Raw genomic sequence first — 20,200 nt, 5'->3', positions numbered from 1 at the left:
GGGAGAAGTGAATTTTTAATTACCGGGAGTCACTGTGCGCCGCAAAACAATTATTTTTCTTACTGCGCTGTTATTTCCATGACAGTTTCTTCCATTTTTCACAGAGATTAAGGGATGAAAGAGGGTCAGTTGGTGGGGAATTTAATTCTCCATTGAACTACTCTTTTTTCATCCCTCAATCTCAATTAGGAGGGGAGAAGTGAATTTTTAATTCCACAGCGTATGGTGGAAAGTCACTGTGCGCCGAGAAGAAAATTATTTTTCTCACTGGCCCATGACTTTGTCGTAGTTTGTATTTTTTTGTTACAGAGATTAAGGGATGCAACGGGGATCGATTGATGGGGAATTTAATTCTCCGTCACACCCTCTGTGTTTCATTCCTTAATATTAATTAGCCAGCAAATGAATCACCTGAAAAACATTAAGAACATGCTGAGGGCGAGGAGGACATAAATTCCCCTCCAAAACTATCCCTGTGACAGCGGGACTGCTACTGCCGAGTTACCTGCACAGGCAGTTCGCCCAGCCGTCAGATTCGACCGTGGCGGCATCCCTCCGTTGGGGTCGAACTACTTTTGGCTTGGGGTCAGTCCAACCCCGAGATCTGAGCCTCTACTTTAGTCAATCCTCTTTGGCTCCAAGTGTCAGTTCAGTAAAATAGTCAATATCAGTCAATATGGTTTCGAAAGAGAATAATCTCCCGAGTTTATACGTCGAATTGAATAAATTCGGACGTCATGGTGAATACGAAAGAGCGTTAAAAGTCGCTAATAGAAGTAAGTAAATTCTCCCCCCATTACAAAACAATTGTCGTCATGTATGAGTTAATGAATACATGAGAAAGTTGTCGACAATATGGCTAAGGTATACCTAACCACATTTGGGAGCAATTCTTCGATTAAAAAGATAAGAATAAGAGGGCTGAGAAAATTTCTCATGATAATATCAATTTTTTGTTCGTTTTATAGTTTTGGGAATATTTCAAGATGAAGATGCAGCGATTCACTGCAAAGTTATTTGCCTTATACAATTATCAAAGTTCAATGATGCGCTTCAATTAATTGCGAAAAATCCAAAAATCTCCATGTAAGTATTCGAATTATATGAAATAATTGATGGAGTGGTACAACGTAATAAATTGATTTTTCATGTTTTCTAAATGTCAATATCTCTTTCAACGGGTGGATTTATTATATGACGTTTATCAAATTCTTCAATTACAAAAAAATCTTTCAGTATTTTTCTCTTTAGTAATTATTTGTTAAGATAATTAGATGACTTATAAGACAATCATATTCGAGTGGTTACATTTTCTTTTTCTCTAAAAGATTTCTATAGTTTTTCAAAATGATGAACTAATGAATGACTTATTATCTTGATTAGTCATTTGGAGTTTGAAAAAGCTTACTGCCTATATCGTCTGAATCAAGTGGCCGAGTCTCTCAAAGTTGTCTCAAATATCCAAAATCCATGTCTAAAAATCAAGGAACTCAAGGCTCAGATCCTTTATCGTCTCGAGAAATATGAGGATTGCTTCTCGGTCTATCGAGACATAATAAAGAACTCCAGTGATGATTATGAGGATGAGAGGGAGACAAATTTAGCGGCAGTACTGGTAAATCTCACCGCAGAAGGCTCTGTAAGTTTTTTTCATATTCATTAAGAAATTTCCTCGTTTTCCACGTTATTCTCACACAAAGTAAAACTGTTAAATCGAAATATTGATAACTTATTTTTCGTGAGAAGGCCCGGTAAACCGCGATTCTAACCTCGCTTCGCTCGGTTAGATCGCGGTTTACGGGCCTTCTGACGAAAAATTGCATTCATCACACGGTCCAAAAGTATTTTCTGACGAATGTGATTATAGGCCTCGCCTTCGACTCGGCCTACAAAGGCACATTCGTCAGAAAATACTTTGTGGACCTTGTGATGAAAATAACTATTGTGAACCCGAAAATGAGCAACTATGGGCAATATATTTAATTGTTTTATTCTCTTTTGGGTTATTTTTTAATTTTCTCATTTCACCTGCAAATAACGTAGAATAGTAAAATGGGAAAATGTAAAATATGAAGTTTGCCGACCATGTGTGTATGTGCACCTCTCGGCCTGGTGGTCATCTTTTAGAAAATTGGTGAATTAAACGACTGAAATAAGTCCAAAAAATCTCAAATCTTGTCAGATTATAGGTATCAATGAAGACTGACTTGTGTTTGATTTCAGCCCAATCGATTCACCCATTTTGGAGAAATCATCATTTGTTTTCAAATTGTTATTCGCAACTATCTCGAAAACTATTCAACCGATTTTAATATTTTCAACATATTGGCTTCGATGTCTTTTACCTCAATCAATCGAAACATGCATACCCGTTCGTGAAAAATTTCAAAGATATTTCTGTTTTTTGTTTTTTGGTTCAAAATGATTGTTTGCACTCCAACTTTTGAAAAAAACGACATATTAACTTAACGTTTGGCATGAAGTTTCCTCTCAACACTCTAAATAATTGTTATTGAAGATGCGCTGAATCGGATAGTTAGTGTAGGAAATATTCAACTTCGTATCAAAATCTAGGTTCTCGAATATCTCAAAAACTGTTCAACCGATTTTATTTAGCTCATAAGAATTGATCAAATAGCCAAAACGGGACCATTTGGAAGCCTTCCATCAATTTATTGATGGCAGAAACCGATAAATACACTTCTAATTTTTTTCTTATAATATAATATCGTGTGTATTCAAAAATTAATCAAGGATTTGAGATTAATACCTTTCTTTGTCATATCTAAAAAATTTAAATTTGTTTAAAGAGATATTAACATTTCCTATGTATCTCCCATAAGATCGCCTGTGATTTTGTGATTGAATTCTCTCGTAACCCACCTTTCGTAATAGTTTAAAAGGCGATGTTGGTCGAAAAACCTCCATTTTCTATGGATTAAAAGATATATCTTCCACTGTATCAATTTTCAATTCAAATTCAATTAGCCCTTGCACCTGAATTCCTAATCAATCAGAGGAAAATTTAACCCACATCGCCAGATATATGTACTAACATGAAATTAATAAAGCCAATGACCTATCATTATCCTAATAGATTTTTCAATTCAACTCAACAGAGCATCGATATCCCCGAACTTCGAGACCACACGTACGAGCTCACCTACAACGCAGCATGTCGTCTGGTCGCCAAGGGAGTTCAAGGGGATCGTTCAAACCTGATTGAAGCTGAAAAGAAGCTTCGTCTGGCTGAGAACATGTGCAAAGAAGCCCTAGAAGAGGACGGTGCCACCGAAGAAGAAATCGAAGATGAACTCGGAATAATCAGAGTCCAATTGGGCTATTGTCTCCAGCTCCAAGGACGTGAGAAGGAAGCCCAAGCCCTTTACTCCAACGCTTTGAAAGCAAAACCCGATGACATAGCTCTCGTAGCAGTTGCGAGCAACAATTTAGTAACTCTGAACAAGGACCAGAACGTTTTCGACAGTAAAAAACGTATGAAATCGGCGACCCATGAAGGTCTGGAGCACAAGCTGATATCTTGCCAGCGTCGCAGCGTCGCCTACAATCAATGTCTCCTCGCTCTGTACACGAACCAAGGAGACCACTGCCAACAACTCTGCAAGAAACTCATCAAGGACCACCCTGAGATGTCAGCGGAAGCGACATTTGTCCGGGCAGTTCAACTGAGTAAAGAGGGCAAGGTAAAAGAAGCTGTGACGATTCTCCTGAAACAATCCAGCAACAAAGATCTATCAATGAAACTAGCATGTGTTCAATTACTTCTATCTCATGGAGACCGGAAAGAAGCGATCGAAATATTGGAGAATTTGAATCCTAATCATAAAGCACTTCCAGGTAATATGCCAAAAATATCTGTTTCCATTTTATTTTTAACAACCATTTTTGCAATATCATGTAAGAACTTGCAACTGGCCACCGACCGAGGGCCTTTAGCCAAGCATTCTCATTTGATATTTATAAGGAATGGTTACCTACAGAAAAAAGAAGTGAATATATCGTAGATACTTACATAGTGATGGTAGAAAAGATGATAGGCATGAATTTTACAATACTGCTTTAAAACAATTGGAATTTCAAGAGTGACAATGAATTCCATGTATATGATTAAAAGTTTATAATCTGTTAAGTTCTATGTAAAGTGCGTGTGAATTCATAAATGTCAAGTAACTCGTTTAGATCTCGATTGAATCTGAATATTCAGTACCGAAATGAACTGAATGTTCAAGTAATTTTAAATTCATGGATACATTCACCTAAATTTTTCCAATTTTAGCAATTCTCCATTAAATGATTTCATTCATCTAAAATTTACAGTTTTCATTGATTTTCTCATAATTTAATGAAGAAATCTATATGATTTTTTAAAGCCAAAAGCCTCTGGATTTTGAATGAAGATTCAGAACAAAAATCCTGACAAAAATTCCTAACCGTGAAAACTAGACTTGTAATGAGAATCGAACTTTTCATTAGAAAGTTTATAGGAATTTTGGATTACTGCAGAAGAGGCTGGAACGTCAGATGAAAATCTTTCCAGAATCCTTCATGAACCTTTTCTTTATTGTAAATTCCATTTCCTATAAGGTATCTTCGAATTCTCTGCAATGGAATCCTACTATATTATATACCGTTTCTAATCAGACATGGTTGAACTATTAGAGAAATAGACTCAATTCATTTTACTACTGATTAAATAGTGAATCATTTAAATCTTATACTGACCACATCCTCTACGAACAATGTAATTCTCAATACCGTTATTCCGACAGGTATTGTCAGTGCCTTGGTGACACTTCATATGGCTGAGAACAATCGAGAAAAGGCCTCGGCAGTTCTGAAAGAAGCGGTTAGTCATTACAAATCAAATAAGGAGAACACTGGAAACCTCGGAATGCTATGGAGACAGGCAGCGAACTTCCACCTTCGAGGAGGTGAAGTCAAAGTTGCTGCCGCAAGTTTAGAATCTCTCTTGGAAGCTTCTCCATTGGACACCAAGACGCTGGCGCAGTTGGTGGTCGCTTACGCTCAATTCTCTCCAGCGAAAGCTCAAGCTTTATCGAAACAATTACCTCCACTGGACCATCTTGCTGAGGCGATCGATGTCGACGCGTTGGAAACTAGTAATTGGGTCATTGGGATGAAGGTAGTCAAGAAAAAGGTGGAACCTTCTCCAGGAAAAATCGGAACTGGGACGAGTGGAGAGAGGGAAAGGAAGAAGAATAAGAGGAAACGTAAGGGGAATTTGCCGAAGAACTATGATGCCAGTAGTGCACCGGATCCTGAGAGGTGGTTGCCCAGACATGAGAGAAGTGGCTTCAGGAAGAAGAGGGACCGGCGGAATAGGGATGCTACGATGAAAGGGACACAAGGGGCTGCTGCTGGTGGTAGTGATCTTTATGATATTACGAAGATGCCAGTGAATGCTAAACCTTCGCCGAATCCCCGACAGAGCCCGGCTGTGGAGAGCTCTGGGCCCAGGCAGCAGCAGAGGAAGGTCCAACAGAAAAAGAAGAAAAAAGGGGGGAAATGGTAAAGGGTTGACGCAGAAAATGGAGGTAATCAAGACGGAGGGGAGTACAGGGATTAATTTCGAGAATGATTGCTTTTAAGAGACAATGTCTTTTGCAGAAAATTTCCTCAACTACAAAACAAGACATTCAGTCCTGAAGCACTCACTAGGAAGATAATTATATGTGCAGTCGAGCTCCCCACGGCTTAAGGATATCCAAGTATTTCGTTCAAATTGGCAACTTTTTTTCTAGCAAGATTTCAGTTTTGTCGAAAATCTTGCTGTCCCCATACTTTTTCGGATTTTTCATTGCTGAATACATTTTTTCGGGAATTTCTTCAATGAATATTGCGAACAATATTTTATTCAATTTCACACTTGACTCTCGTCGGTCTAACCTCTAATGATCATACGGCAACACTGCACATGTGTTCCATATAACCAGGGTTGGGCAAGTAAAATACCACCGGTATTTTACCAAGTTTTCTACATGTAAAAAAACCAGTAATTTACCAAGGTTTTAGAACAATTGTTCTGGCGCGAGAATAACCCCATTGATAGGGTTGCAAGGGTCAAACATCGCAATGGTTATACCTCGCGAAGATCAAGCATGCAAGGGTTATACCTCACGAGGGTCAAATATGGTAATGGTTAAACAACAGAGGTAAGCAGAGGACATTCCCAAAGGTCAAACGACAACATGCGTTAACCGGGAAGACAGGAAAGACAATCACAATGGTCCAACGATTATGAGACTCAAACCAAAGGAGCAGGAGGTAAAATCCTCAAGGATCTAACGGGAGACATGATCCTCGCGAGGTATAACCCTTGCGATCTCTAAACCTTGCAACGTTGGCTCCTTGTGAGGTATAACCGTTGCGACATTTGACCCCCACGAGGCAGGAAACTTGCGAGATATGACCTGTGCCACATTTGACCCTCCCGAGGCATGATCTTTGCAAAATATGACCCTCATGGCGTTTGATGCTTGCTAAGTATGACCCTCGTGATATTTGACTCTTGCAAGATATGGCCCTCGTGACGATTAACCCTCGCAAGGTATAATCCCTCGTGAAATTCAGTCGCGAGGGTTACTGTTATTTACTTTTTCTACCATTTAGAGGTAAATTACCAGTATTCTACTATGTACTGTAGGAAACTCCGATTTTTAGTGAACGACCCAACCCTGCATATAACCTCGTAAATTCGATCCGAGTAGTCACTTGCGCAGACCGTTGCCAGACGTCAGGAACGCGCGGATTCAAACCACCTAATATGGACGTGTACCAATCAAGAAGCTTTTAATTTGATTGTTTGCAATTATCTGTCCAGAAACTTATGTTTTTTAATATCGCAAAAAAAACTAGGGAGTATAACGAATAAAGCCATATACGGTTATGTGTATGAGAAAACGCTTGAAAACTATGAACTATTGGATTGAAGGTGGGAGCATACAGCTCTTATGGACGCAATGTGTTAAATTTCATTCTTTCAAAAATCGTTTTCTCGAAAATATGTTCGGAAACTAAAGTTTATACTGTGCCTAAAAAATACTCTTGGTCTAGTCTATAAACTCGGAAGGGGATTTCCCCCAGAAAAAATTGCCTGAACTACTTGGATATCCTTAGGTGCTTGGGACCGAGCCAATTTTGGAGGCTCCTCTTGGCTTAAGTCTTCTCCCACTCCTAACTCATGAATGAGACGCTTGCGCAATATCAGAAAATCGGCTGCGCAGTGGGCTGCGTAACGATCTGACATTAGTCTGTCAATTGGGGGCCTATTCTCGAAATATTTTCGTGCGTGGAATCGACTCCGTTGACGGAACGCCTATATGATTCCTATACGCAATTCGTCTACGAAGCCACTTCCGTGCACGGAACTATTTCGAGAATAGGCCCCCTGAAGTCTGCGCATGACTTGGCCATGTAGTGGGGACATAGAAGACGAGGGAAACTTAAGCTTGCGGAGTCACAATGCGTAAGCCATGAGATGAATTTAGCGGTGGGAGCTTAAGGGGTTTCCTCAGTAGCGCAAAACGGGGATAGGCGCGCGAATGAGTGAAGCGTAAAATGGTTAAGTTAGTGAGGTTATTTTCGAGAGAGACGAAACATCAAACATGGCGTGCGTTGGATAGTGACAGACCTGACGCCAGTTTTTTTTATCGTTAATTTATTCAACAAATTACTGGCAAAACTCGATGAGACTNAGTCTGCGCATGACTTGGCCATGTAGTGGGGACATAGAAGACGAGGGAAACTTAAGCTTGCGGAGTCACAATGCGTAAGCCATGAGATGAATTTAGCGGTGGGAGCTTAAGGGGTTTCCTCAGTAGCGCAAAACGGGGATAGGCGCGCGAATGAGTGAAGCGTAAAATGGTTAAGTTAGTGAGGTTATTTTCGAGAGAGACGAAACATCAAACATGGCGTGCGTTGGATAGTGACAGACCTGACGCCAGTTTTTTTTATCGTTAATTTATTCAACAAATTACTGGCAAAACTCGATGAGACTTCATTCCCTTATTTTTGAGAATTTAATATAAATTAATATAGCTTCCTTTGTTGGCTAGCACATTGTCAACAGGGTGAAGGGTAAGGGACAAAATTTCGTTCTTAAAGCCAATGTATAAGCAGAAATTCGAATGATTAATTGAAAACGAATGAAACGATAAAACTACTCAGAGTTTTTTTACAATTTTCCTTTTACCATTTTTGATTATTATATTACATATTCAATTCGCTAGCACATTGTCGTTTTGTGGCGAAAATTACTGAGGAGACCCCTTAAGCCGTGGGGAGCTCGACTGTAGTATGGTTATAAAAACGAGTCTTGACATTTAGTCTTGAAAATCCATCGTTTCCAAGATAAATTTATAATTGTGAAAGATTTCGAGTTCAACTTGAACTGTTTAAACACTTATAAATCTACTTTATTATTTTTTCCGTTGCATTTAAGAATTTACTGAAGTGTTCTATTGGTACAATATTGAGGTAGAAATAAATTGCGACGCATCTACAGTACATAAAATATGTTTATTGCTTCATTAACTTTTTCTCCATCTCCCACTCTTGTTACCTAATTAACGTCAATTATAACATTGTTTTTCGTCTCATTATGACTAGGTACTGGAGAATATATATTTCTTTATTTCACTAATTAATCATTTCTTCTGAAAATTCTCTGTGTAACAATTTTTATTACACAAAAATATCATGGGTATTTGTCTTTTGCGGTTCAACGAAGGACATGTATAATTCCTGATTGTGCGTTATGAATTTAAAAAATTTACACAAATTCAGAAGATGAACTGACGTAAGATTATCGAATTATTCTTTAAAATTACACTCAATTTTCAAAATCTGAATTTGACGTGGCACATTTGTATACTTAGGATTTCTTTTTCATTATAAAAATTAACGCCACGTCGTTGTTTATTTTATTTCCTTTTTCTTAGCAACAGATTCATAATTTATTTTCGTAAATTTTTCTCTTCATACTTCAGGTTTATTGTCGTAATAATGAATTAGAGGCAGTTTTTGCTCACCATAAATTGCTAATCAAGAAAATTCAATTGCATCACCCGATTCAATAACATTTACGGTTCTTAGGCGTTCCATTCAACAGCAACAATTAACTATTTCAAAAATTTCATTTTACCCTCTGTGAAGTTTCCATGATTATTTGTAGTAATACGTACAACGGGGCGGATATCATTTGCTTGCGCTTTTTACGAAAGAAAAAAATATCTGAATAGTTTAGACAGATAACGATAAACAACATTGACACTAGTTATCTCATGCCACACTCATCTATTTTTTGGTGAGAAAAACCCATTCCCGTGAAAGAAAGAAAGAAAGTAATTCTTTCAGCCTCTCTTTTCGATATTATTTTGTTATCGATAAGAAGAATTAGATGAGTAAGGCACAATTTTACGATATCTAGATTCATTATCTCCTTAAGGATAATTTTTAGTCATCATTTTGGCGTTATTATACCTTCCCAAGCGTCGTCACATTGTTTTTTCGCGAGTCGTCTCTTTTCTGGAAAATAAAAAAAGAATATTCAGCAATTATTGAGTCTTTCTGTTTATAAGATCGTGATTTCTCCTGATCTCATATTAGTCCGTAAGGTAGGGCGGAGGGGTTTTGCGTACATTTTAGTTCGATGAAATTTATCTATTGGATTCCCTGGTTGTTAACCCGCTTAATCAGAATATCGAGAATTCCGAGTCAAACTCCAGTCAGTTTTTTTGTTATTAGCAATTTATTAATAAATCCGGTCGGAATGACAAAACGTATTTTCTTTTACTTGGAAATAAAAAAAATCAAGGGTGTGTTCTGAAGACACACGACAGAAGTGAAACTTCCTGGGTGTATATGAGGATGTATATTTCCTTGTAGCGGTTTTTATCGGAAAGTTAATTGAAAAAAGGAATGAAAATGATCCACAACCGACTCAATCAATTTTTTATGTTGGTTTAGTGTCATTTTCAAAAAATAAGTATAGGACGTAGGTATTTGAATAAAAAAAAGGTAGTTTAGGATTCATTTTTATGGAAATATATTTTTCAAGAATGGGTGATTACATAAAATTTTTTATGGGAATTCCATCAATCAATTCCAATCAGCGATTAATTGGCAAATTTATATGTTCACGAGTCTAGAAGGTTTATTATTAATAATTGAGTTCTTTTCGAATATGGCGTGTACAAACTTGTGAACTGGATTCTCAAATAATTATTCTGATTTATGGCAACTCTACTCTGATTTTTATGTTTCGATATCCGTATCTGCTTGTTGATTATCGGACTCTATGATTGTTACTATTGGTTTGTGATAACTAAAATAAGACACAAATGTTTGTGATTCGATTTTCTTCAAATTTCGGCTGAATACAGCATCAATCGTCGTACCCGACCTGGTTGTTTAGCTCGCTGGTGGCCATCATGAACGGTGTAACATGTATTTCTTCTTTAAAAACTCTGAAATGTCCGAGATAAATCGCTGGAAATGACAATTCTTCAGCATGTTCATCAAAGAGTAAACTATGAGGCACGTTTTTTTCTCCTGGTGCGATTTGCAAATATTTTTCTTCGTTCCATAGCAATGTTTGTTGTTGAGCAGTGAGGCAGTCTTCAATCGTCATATTTTCACTGATTTCGTCAATGGGAATTTGCTCATTTGCCATGTAATTGAAAAAATCTTCTTTAATCGTTATGTTGTAGAATTTGTACAGAGGATTATTGCAGAGATACTGCAACCAGGCTTTTATATTTCTCTTGTTTATGAGACTGGTTAAATAACTCGATTTATGGATCTGTTTACGTTTGATGTGCACGTTGATGCAGTAATCATCGCTAACATCCCGTGGTAGTGCGTTCACCATGAGATTGACGTCCACAGGAACATTGATCACCTGTCCGAGAATCCCGTACTGGCCGCTCATGTGTCGCAGTCTTCTGATTTGCATGAAAGGAATTCTGGGCGAAATAAGTCTTTCGGATATTAAGTCTAATTCTGGTAAATTTGCTGGTTTAGGGGGATATTTGAATCCATTTGATGTTGAAAATGTTGGTATTTTGTTTCGGTTCAATGAAGACAAACAAGTCTTACACGCTTTAAAATGATTAATGTCAATCTGGGGAAAGTCGCTCTGTAATAATTCGCGATGTGGCTCTTCTATCGTTTTCAAATCGTTTTTGAACCATAATCGATCACAAATATTACACGCTTCACCGAAAGTATTGTCTAGAAACTGTTTCTTGAATTCTTTTCGTACACTGTCATGAGCTGCAAAGTCACTATACGCCAAAATTCGCTCTGTTAAATCGGGTTCATCACTCGTCGATGGTGGTTCAATTGTTTCTGATGATTCTGCCACCGCAGCCGGTATTGCAGAACCCGGAATTGATACACCTGCCTGGGCTGCAGTCAATAACGCCTTCTTTCGCGCCCTGTACTCTCGCATCCGTTTATTTGCACTTTTTCGCGCTTGTTTTGGTGGTTTATTTCCACGTTGTCTTTGATAATACGCCTTATCCACTTCTTTTTTCGACTTCGTTTTAGCCATTATGTACACGGTACATGATCGCACGATTTATTGGTGTGTATAAAATGTCGAAAATGAGTATAGAAAACTCAATGTCCACGATAAAAATAATAGCACCTGTTAAGCCCTTCACTAGTCCAACACTATGTTCAAGATGAACAAAAATTTTTTAAAATCAATCACAATATCACCACAAAAGTAAGTTTAATAGATGGCGTTACGAAAACTGTGGAGCCAACAAACACAACCCGCGTTACAAAAACCCACGTGCTTTATTCGTACTGCTGGGAACTAACGCGTCATTCCAGCCGCCGCTCCCCCACCCTGGCTTTCCCTACTCTTCTCTCGGCCGTCTACTTTGTTGGGCACTAACGCGTCATTCCAACCGCCCCCCCCCCCGCGCTATTCCATATTCTTCTCGCTGCCGTTTAATGTGGCAACAAGCAACTGTTACGCCACTTGCCCCCCCCCCTCGCGGCGCTCACAACGACCACTACAGTATGCGTCAGAGTGGAGCTGCTGCCGAGGCAGACTTAGGGATGGGCGATGTTTTTCGATTAATCGACAACATCGATTTTTCTGTCGAAGACATCGATGTTTTTCATTCGATGTTTCCAACAGCCGGTTAATCGATTTTTCGATGTTTTCTCCCAAACATCGATGTTTTTGAAGCCATTAATTAAACAAATCCCGTTAATTTTTTTAATTAAATATTTAATATTTGAATATTAACAATGCCGCCTGTGGGCTACCGTTCATCATAGAATTTCTAGATTAGAAGGAAATGGATTTTTGAGCATAAAACGATTAAAAAACGTCGAAAAAATAGAATAATAAATGCAATAAATACGATAGAAAATTTTCATTTATTTATGGTATTCATTTATTATAGGTAGAGATTCATAGAGATAAATGAGATAATGAGATCATTTTAATTATGGTTTTTCTTCTCCAGTTCACATCAATTCAACTCCACAGGTTCGCTAGACGAGTGAGTTAAAAAAAAATTTATAAAAAACGTGATAGATTATTTAAAAATTTAATTCAGATACTATTTGTTATTACTCACTAAAAAATTCCGTCCGCTGATCGATAGAACAATTCGATGTTGTCATCTTGGTTGTGCGCACGCCCGCTGTCGATCAGATTATGCACAAATGTTGTAACAAATCCATTCTCCCCTGGAATTATTTTGCAAATTAGATAATTTCAAATACGTTTTATTTTTACTTATTATATTCACTAATATTTAGCAGAAAAAAACATACTCGACAGACGTAGATAGAGATTCAAGCTTAACCCATCAATACGAAATGGATCCTGCATGTTTATTTGCAGGTAAATGGAAAACTTCCTCCTCGAGCTTTGAGCATGTTCTGAAATTACGAAATTAAAAGTGTCACGATCATAAAAGTACTTCGAAGGAGAATGTTTAATATACATACCTGTTATTATGAGGTCGTCCATGAGTGCCTTCTCCATTTTTTCCATTATAACTATTGAAAGAAAACACGAGGGTAACTTTGGAGGTTGGAAATTATTTCTCGCGAGAACTTCGAGACCTCCAACAAAAGTGAAGACCAATCTCATTGATCCAAATAATTCTGGTGAAGATGGCGGCTACTCTAGGGACCCTGCATCGTTAGGGTTCCTCGCACAGTTCGACNGTAAACGTTATTGTCCCTTGGACACCGAAGTATGGGAGACGCATGCGCAGATATTAATATGTGCACTTGCGCGTCGACAAACGACCGCAGCACGCATTTTTTTTTGCGCGTAGGCTTCTTTCGTAGCCTGTTTCTTACTTTCGCCCTGCTACGAGGCGGGAGAGTACTCCGTACTTTCGACAGCCCCACTAGAGGCCGAAAGTTCGAACTTTCGGTGTAGGGATGGTGAAAAACGTTATAACCAATCCTCTTGGAAAACACTACACACCTTTTAAAAAAAACCGATGTATTTTCAGTTTTCATCAAATTATTAGTTAAAAGAAAAGAAGATTTCAAATTTTCACAGCATGGACTGTGAAAAAGCTGGTAAGTGATGTATTTTATGCATTTGATTATGGACTTAAATGATTTACTGGAGCATTGAATTAAACAATATCTCCACCGGTTGAAATAACCTCAAACTTTAATGACGCTTTTTTTTCTCGTTAAGATTCGAATAATTGAATACGCGTTCGTTTAGAACGATGTTTTATTTATAAAATTTTTTTAAAAACATCCATATTTTGTACCCCCGAAAAACAAATATTTTTCTCAGAACATATGTTTTTTTACGCGCATTTTTTTTTTAACTAACAAAAAGAACACGCAGAATTCGGATAGAGAAAATATCGTTCCAAACGAGTAAGCATTAAATAATTCGAAACTTGACAGGGAAAAAAAGCGTCATAATGAATTTTATCCCTCAATGTTTTTTTTCTTTTTTAGCACGAACTTCTGAAAGATTGTTCACAGTTTTTTTCACCTTGAACAAAGGGGAGCCATATGTCATTAATGGAATTGACTATCGAACGTATCTGAAGATAAGACGTTAGTTTAAATATTGAGAATAACATTTAACACATAAATATCTACAAAATTATAATGACGCTTTTATTCTTGTTAAGTTTCGAGTCAATTAATGTATGTTGATTTAAAACAATATTTTCTTCATCAGATTCCTACGTGGTCGTTTAGTTGATTGAAAAAAAAAATAATAATTGCNACGAATATCCACGATTTAAAAAAATAGTATATTGCTATACAAGGGCCGAAAGTTGGCCATAGCATCCCGCGTGTGTTTGCCACCCGAGCGAAGCGAGGGTGGCAATCACGCGGGATGACGTGGCCAACTTTTTGCCCGTGTATTGCATACTATTTTTCACCATACCTTTACACCGAAAGTTCGTAAGAAATTCATCGAGAAAATGCTAAAACTGAAAATAATGCTCCATTGGAAAGTGAGGTTAGGTGTCGTTCTGTATATGTCTGTATACGTCTGTATACGTCTGTATATGATTCCACAAAAAAATCTTGGATTTTTTTGGCTTAAATCCCCTGGATTGTTTCTTCATGAAAGCTTTGAGTTTGTCGAATACTTTGAGGTTAATGTTGTGATAAAGAATCATGACACTTTTCAGCATTGACCATTCTCCCCACAGAGTTGAAGGCTTCAGTCTTTTTGATTGTTCATTAAAATAGACGAGAAAAACATTTTCTGTGAATTCCTTAACCTGATTTTTCATTGCCCATGCAATGAACTTGTCATAACAAAGTTTGTATCTTTTGCATGACTTTTGTGGCAGTAGATTTTCTTGGATATCTTTGGCTTCCCCATCAATATTTCTTTCTGGCTCTGCTTCACATTCACTTTCACTATCGTAGGAATCGTCTGATGATGCCATTTTTATCAGTAGGGCAAAGATAAACTNGACACATAAATATCTACAAAATTATAATGACGCTTTTATTCTTGTTAAGTTTCGAGTCATTTAATGTATGTTCATTTAAAACAATATTTTCTTCATCAGATTCCTACGTGGTCGTTTAGTTGATTGAAAAAAAAAATAATAATTGCATGGAAAAAACCATGCATTCCTTATTTTGATATTCTGAAAGAAAACTTTTTTGAAACACCCATGTTTCGTATCCCAAAAACAGAAAACTTTCTCAGAACATATAATGTTTTTTTCCTTGCAATTATTTCTGTTTTTAACTGGCTAAACGAACACGTGGATATCTGATAAAGAAAACATCGTTTTACACGAAGCATTAAATAATTCGAAACTTGACAAGGAAAAGGAGTGTTATAATTATCATCTTACAGAGAATAAAGAGGCAGCAGAGAAATTCTGCATGGAGCTGATCGCAAGGGGAGATATACCTTTAGGTGAAGATGGAAGGATTGACTGTATCCACATGAGCACTGATGGGGGAATTAATTTGTAAGTTGATAATTCATCGTATAACGCGAGATATCGTTTGATTATTTAATATTATCAATGTTTAGGAGAGGGTGGGGTAAAATGGACACCTCCAAAAAATTGTTTTCTTTTTTATTTTTGAAATTTCTCTACGTCTCAATACACATAAATAAGTAAATTAAATATTTAGCTATTAGTTAATTAACAGGCCGACAAGCAAGGCTCTCGAATAACGCGAAACTGTCAATAACGTAAAAAATTCACCAATGATTGAGCATCTGCAAATGGGGTTTTAAAATTCGATTTACATGTGTTTCAACTGTATTTTTTAAGCTAAAGTTATTGCATTGTTGAACCATTTAAAAAATGAATGTTTTCGTAGCTATTAGTTTTATATTCACTCTGATAATAATTAAATGACTTTGATCAACGCGTTTGTCATTTTAGATCGTCATCCTGTAGTCCAAGAAAGGCATTTCATGGTGATAATTGCCAGTACACCAGTTTAAATAAAAAAAAGTGTCCATTTTAATCCACCCTCCCCTATATAGAAAATAAGAACACCTGGCTGTCACATGTACATAAGAGGCAAAATTTCAATCCAAATATCTTTTAAGGTGCAACGACTATTTTTTAAAAAACCGAATTGCTGGGGCTTGTTTAATCTGGTTATGAAAGGCATGAATATTTGGATTTTTCTGAACAGTCGTTTCACCCGAAAAATAATTGGTTTGAAATTTTTTCTTCAATGGTTATGTGACATAGCCACTGAGAGATTCTAAAAATGTGGAAATTTCCAGCGAGGAACAGTGTAATCATGCATCGGATGACTTACACAATGAGGCGTTGGGAGGAGATTCAATCGATCAAGCACCAGGCACGTCACCAATAAGACAGAGCAACACAAATATACAGGCCTCTACGTCGAACACTGTACCTGCTACCGATGAAAGTGATAAACCGGATAGAAATTCTATCCACTTTGATTCCGACTCTTCTTCACAACATGCCAACAGCTCAAACAGTACCAAAGAGAAGCTGCGAAAATTTCAATATCCTACTAATGAGGCCAGAGACCCAAGTGAAAGATGTAAGTATAATGATACTTCCTTTGTCATCACCTGATTCACTCACAATGATCATCCCCATCAATTTCCATAATTTATGCAAGAAAATAAAAGAAAATTCTTCCTCAGCCGATGGCGCAATCAAACTTCAGAAGAAATCAGCTGTCTCCACTTCTACACCGGTGATTGGACCGAAAGGGTAATTTTCCTCCATTCATGTAAAAATTTAATTCTCTTGCTTCTCCTCCTGAAACTGACCCTCACTGAGATAATGTGCTGTGTTATAATTTATCGATAATTATCCCTGAACATTTTACCTGGCCGACTCAAATCTTGTATCAAGTACAAAGTTTTGATGCTTGATTTGTTTATATTAATCATTTTATAGTCCTGCTGTAGGGTTATTTATCAGCTCTAAGCTCCAGCTCTCTTACTTGCCCCCTCATTTTTTAGTCATTGGAAAACGGATATTTTTGAAGTCGTGATTCGAATTTCTCATAAGTTTTATGTTTTGTTATTTAGAAAACAGAGCAGTCTGGTTTGGAAACATTTCAAGAACGTAGATAAGTTGACAGCAAAATGTCAGCACTGTGGCAGAATTTATAAACATGATAAGAATACCAGCAATATGTTGCAACATCTCGAGCGCAAACATTCTGATTTTGTGATACTACCGAAATCCAAGAAACGGAAAATTCATTTGTCCCCTGATAAACTCTCTGATGAGTCGCCCTCCACCGGAAAGAATGAATCTTGGTTTCCACATAATCTACCTACCATCACCAATGCATTTTCACGTCAGAATTCTTATGCAGGTTTGTTATTCATCATTCTTATTCCTATCTTTCGATCTCATTTATAAACTATTCCTTCATCGCTTATACTCTGAATTCAATTACAGATCGTGGAGAAAACGCCAATCGAATTACCATGGTTCTTCTCTATTTGATATGTGTGGCGAAATTGCCCCTTTCAATCGTCGAGAACGAGGCCTTCAAAGTATTCATGACGGTGTTGGCAAAAATTCAAGCTCGATATGAAGTTTTGAAACAACCATTTAAGGAGGTTCTGTCACGAGCTCAATCGTACACACTCACGTGTGACAATTGGACCGACATTGGAAACACTAGTTACCTTGGCGTAACAATTCATNGATTTTTCTTGCGATTTAAAATTCTATGTTTCTCGTCTCGTTCTCCACTTATTTTCCATCCCCTTAACCCTCCAACCTGATTATTGTTTCTACTTGTTTTCTCGGCGCGGGAATGGGGAGAGGTGAGTCGCACGCTTCGTGGGGACCGCGGGAAGAAGCTTAGTCAAGTAAGAGAATTAAAAGCTGGGATTCAAAAATTAATGAAGAATATATTTCTAGAAATGTGATGGAGATTCAATGGAGTTCAATTCCAGAGACAAAACGCTAATGATTAGCATTCGGTAAGAAAAAATAAGGTAAACAAGTAATGGGAAAAAAATGAAAAATGATTCACCATTTTGTTTTCCCACAAATCATCCAATAATTCAATCTACAAATATGTTGATTCTATTAATAAATACAATAAATACAAAATTAAATGAAAATTTTCGTTTTTTTTACGTTCTATGAGAAAAAACATCGGTTTTTTAAAATAATCGATGTTTTTAAAAAAAATCGACGTATAACATCGATGTTTTTCAAAACATCGATTTTTTTTAAATCGATTTTTTTTTCAAACCTCGCCCATCCCTAGGCAGACTCCCCTGTCTTGCTGTTCTCCCCACCACACTTCGACCGATTCCCCTCACGGGATCGGAATTTTCGTAACGCTCCGAAAATTTCATACCCCCGGCAAAGAAGTTTCACTTCAAAAAGCACAGTTCAGTACTCGTTGAACGTATTCAGGGTTTGGTCATTAACTAAGAATCGCGATTTTCTGTGGTAAATAATAGAATACTGGTAATTTACTTCTAAATGATAAAAAAACAAGGGGGAAATTGCCGATGTATAGCATACAGTATAGCTTTTTTTGCTAATAAATTAGCAATATGCTTCCGAATGATCATGTTGCTTTTTTTTTTCTTCCGTATGATTTATATTTAACTTTATTTCATTAAGGCCCGGATGGAGTTACCAACACTCCCTCCACCCCACACCCCGCTGAAATCCATCATCTAGATATGGTGGATCAATGGGTGATGGGGACATGCACTTGGTATATAAATGATTGAACTCGAAACAATTAAAAATTCGCGAAAAAAACTGTTGAGCGGCCGGGCCACATTATTCTTCTTTTTTTTAAATCACATTCCCGCTTGTAAATATTGCGAATTGAAAAAAACCTTTATAGTGCGAGTTAGCTATCAGCTGTTATGTCTTCACACTGACCATGGAGAATAGAGACCAGGAGGCCGAACTCATATGGGCGATGCGCCTGATTCGCGATGTCAAAACCGATTTTTCGCCCTCTGGTGAGGATTCATGAAACTGCTCGATGGGGGGACCTACCAGCTGTTTGGGCGCTGGTGTATGAAAGTACAAGGTTATCAATTTCTTCTCTATAATTATAACAAAAACTATTAATTTTTTCAATTACCCAATATGAATATAAATCCAAAATTGAATTTGACGTATTGTGATATTGGTGATTTACTACAGAATACAAGGCGACCCATTAAGGCAGGGGAGGAAGTGTTACAAGCTGGGCATATAATTATTTGTGGTATAAAAACCTATGGCCCTAATTACGTTGATATTTTGTCTGCGTGTCGACAATCATCTCATTGGAATAATTATCATGAAGTTAATATCAGAATTTCAATTGAGAATTCTGAGAAAAAAATAACCTGCAAATGTAGTTGTCCAGCTGGCATGGGAGAAAAGTGCAAACATATTTTTGGGACCCTTTTATACCTTTATCGGTATGGATCACACCGTATTCAAAACTTGTAATTTCCTTGCTTGTTTTTTTTTAAAGCTATTTTTGCTATTCCATTTGCTATTACATTTTGACTCATGAGAAAACATGTCATGAGAACAGAGCATGTAGTTTTCCGTTTTTTTTTAAATTTAATTTACAGAGTCCAAGTTGATAAATTAGAACAGTTAAGCTGTACTGACTTAAAACAACAATGGGGGAAAGTAAAATCGAATGCTGAATTGCCTCATAATCAAATACTTCCAATAGAAGAATTTTGTTGTCAGAAGACGAAGGAAGTTGAGAAAGAAAATGATCACAACCTGGGTAATTTATTCTTCAATACATTGATTACAGGTACGATTGTATGGTTTTTGGTTCTCATTAATTCTTAATTTTTTTCTTTCTACATTTATTGATATCTGATTTTTGTGATCGCCATTGATACAAATAGCACATCCACAATCAGAAGCAGGGATCCATTTCTCAAAACAACGCGCAACGAAACGGTCTTTTGATGTTGCTTCAAAAAATCGAGCTGCTTCCCTCGAGTCTATAAGAGCTTTCCTGAAGGAACGTATCCATACCACCCTACCCTATGATCCACCTACTCCTACTTTGAACGACAGTCTGCTTACTTTTTATGAGAATAAAATTAACGTAACCGAAGCTAGGTCAATTGAAATATGCATGAGAACAATAGGACAAGAGAACGATATGTGGAGACGAGAAAGACAATTGAGAATTACAGGGAGCACAT

General features: G+C 37.1%; 4 protein-coding genes across 4 annotated transcripts; 2 read left to right on the top strand and 2 right to left on the bottom strand.

The window, feature by feature from the left end:
- The first annotated feature begins 610 nt into the window (after nt 1-610).
- On the top strand, nt 611-5,805 carry LOC107044484 (signal recognition particle subunit SRP72). Its single transcript, XM_015266374.1, has 5 exons — nt 611-776; nt 969-1,086; nt 1,384-1,639; nt 3,120-3,858; nt 4,791-5,805. The coding sequence occupies exons 1-5, from the start codon at nt 677-679 to the stop codon at nt 5,552-5,554; spliced, it is 1,977 nt and encodes a 658-aa protein (XP_015121860.1). The 5' UTR covers nt 611-676; the 3' UTR covers nt 5,555-5,805.
- Nucleotides 5,806-8,540: 2,735 nt separating this feature from the next.
- Nucleotides 8,541-11,936, bottom strand: LOC107044482. Its single transcript, XM_015266371.1, has 2 exons — nt 10,445-11,936; nt 8,541-9,567 (listed from the first exon to the last, which is right to left on the bottom strand). Exons 1-2 carry the CDS (start codon nt 11,594-11,596, stop codon nt 9,517-9,519), a joined length of 1,203 nt encoding a protein of 400 aa, XP_015121857.1. The 5' UTR covers nt 11,597-11,936; the 3' UTR covers nt 8,541-9,516.
- A 486-nt stretch (nt 11,937-12,422) lies between these two features.
- On the bottom strand, nt 12,423-13,235 carry LOC107044483. The gene is made up of 4 exons (XM_015266373.1): nt 13,021-13,235; nt 12,844-12,951; nt 12,645-12,756; nt 12,423-12,558 (listed from the first exon to the last, which is right to left on the bottom strand). Exons 1-4 carry the CDS (start codon nt 13,163-13,165, stop codon nt 12,537-12,539), a joined length of 387 nt encoding a protein of 128 aa, XP_015121859.1. The 5' UTR covers nt 13,166-13,235; the 3' UTR covers nt 12,423-12,536.
- Nucleotides 13,236-13,357: 122 nt separating this feature from the next.
- LOC107044474 lies at nt 13,358-19,008 on the top strand. Its single transcript, XM_015266366.2, has 8 exons — nt 13,358-13,608; nt 14,008-14,109; nt 15,386-15,503; nt 16,283-16,572; nt 16,679-16,748; nt 17,072-17,364; nt 17,451-17,689; nt 18,874-19,008. The coding sequence occupies exons 1-8, from the start codon at nt 13,590-13,592 to the stop codon at nt 19,006-19,008; spliced, it is 1,266 nt and encodes a 421-aa protein (XP_015121852.1). The 5' UTR covers nt 13,358-13,589.
- The last annotated feature ends 1,192 nt before the right edge of the window (nt 19,009-20,200 follow it).

Source organism: Diachasma alloeum, unplaced genomic scaffold (genome assembly GCF_001412515.2).
Source record: "Diachasma alloeum isolate Michigan unplaced genomic scaffold, Dall2.0 Dall_scaffold_00747, whole genome shotgun sequence".
NCBI lineage: Eukaryota > Metazoa > Arthropoda > Insecta > Hymenoptera > Braconidae > Diachasma > Diachasma alloeum.
This window is presented reverse-complemented; position numbering and strand designations above follow the sequence as displayed.

Bases quoted from the DNA above. Each gene is read 5' to 3' on its own strand.
- LOC107044483 (XM_015266373.1), bottom strand. From the start codon at position 13,165: ATGAGATTGGTCTTCACTTTTGTTGGAGGTCTCGAAGTTCTCGCGAGA. The intron at 12,952-13,020 runs GTATGTATATTA...TCGTAATTTCAG, and splicing joins GGACGACCTCATAATAACAG to AACATGCTCAAAGCTCGAGG. The intron at 12,757-12,843 runs GTATGTTTTTTT...AAATAATTCCAG, and splicing joins TCTCTATCTACGTCTGTCGA to GGGAGAATGGATTTGTTACA.
- LOC107044482 (XM_015266371.1), bottom strand. From the start codon at position 11,596: ATGGCTAAAACGAAGTCGAAAAAAGAAGTGGATAAGGCGTATTATCAA. The intron at 9,568-10,444 runs GTCGGGTACGAC...TTTATTTTCCAG, and splicing joins CCAGCGAGCTAAACAACCAG to AAAAGAGACGACTCGCGAAA.
- LOC107044474 (XM_015266366.2), top strand. The intron at 17,365-17,450 runs GTTTGTTATTCA...ATTCAATTACAG, and splicing joins ACGTCAGAATTCTTATGCAG to ATCGTGGAGAAAACGCCAAT. The intron at 17,690-18,873 runs GTAACAATTCAT...AAACCTTTATAG, and splicing joins GAAACACTAGTTACCTTGGC to TGCGAGTTAGCTATCAGCTG.
- LOC107044484 (XM_015266374.1), top strand. From the start codon at position 677: ATGGTTTCGAAAGAGAATAATCTCCCGAGTTTATACGTCGAATTGAAT. The intron at 1,087-1,383 runs GTAAGTATTCGA...TATCTTGATTAG, and splicing joins AAAAATCCAAAAATCTCCAT to TCATTTGGAGTTTGAAAAAG. The intron at 1,640-3,119 runs GTAAGTTTTTTT...TCAACTCAACAG, and splicing joins ATCTCACCGCAGAAGGCTCT to AGCATCGATATCCCCGAACT.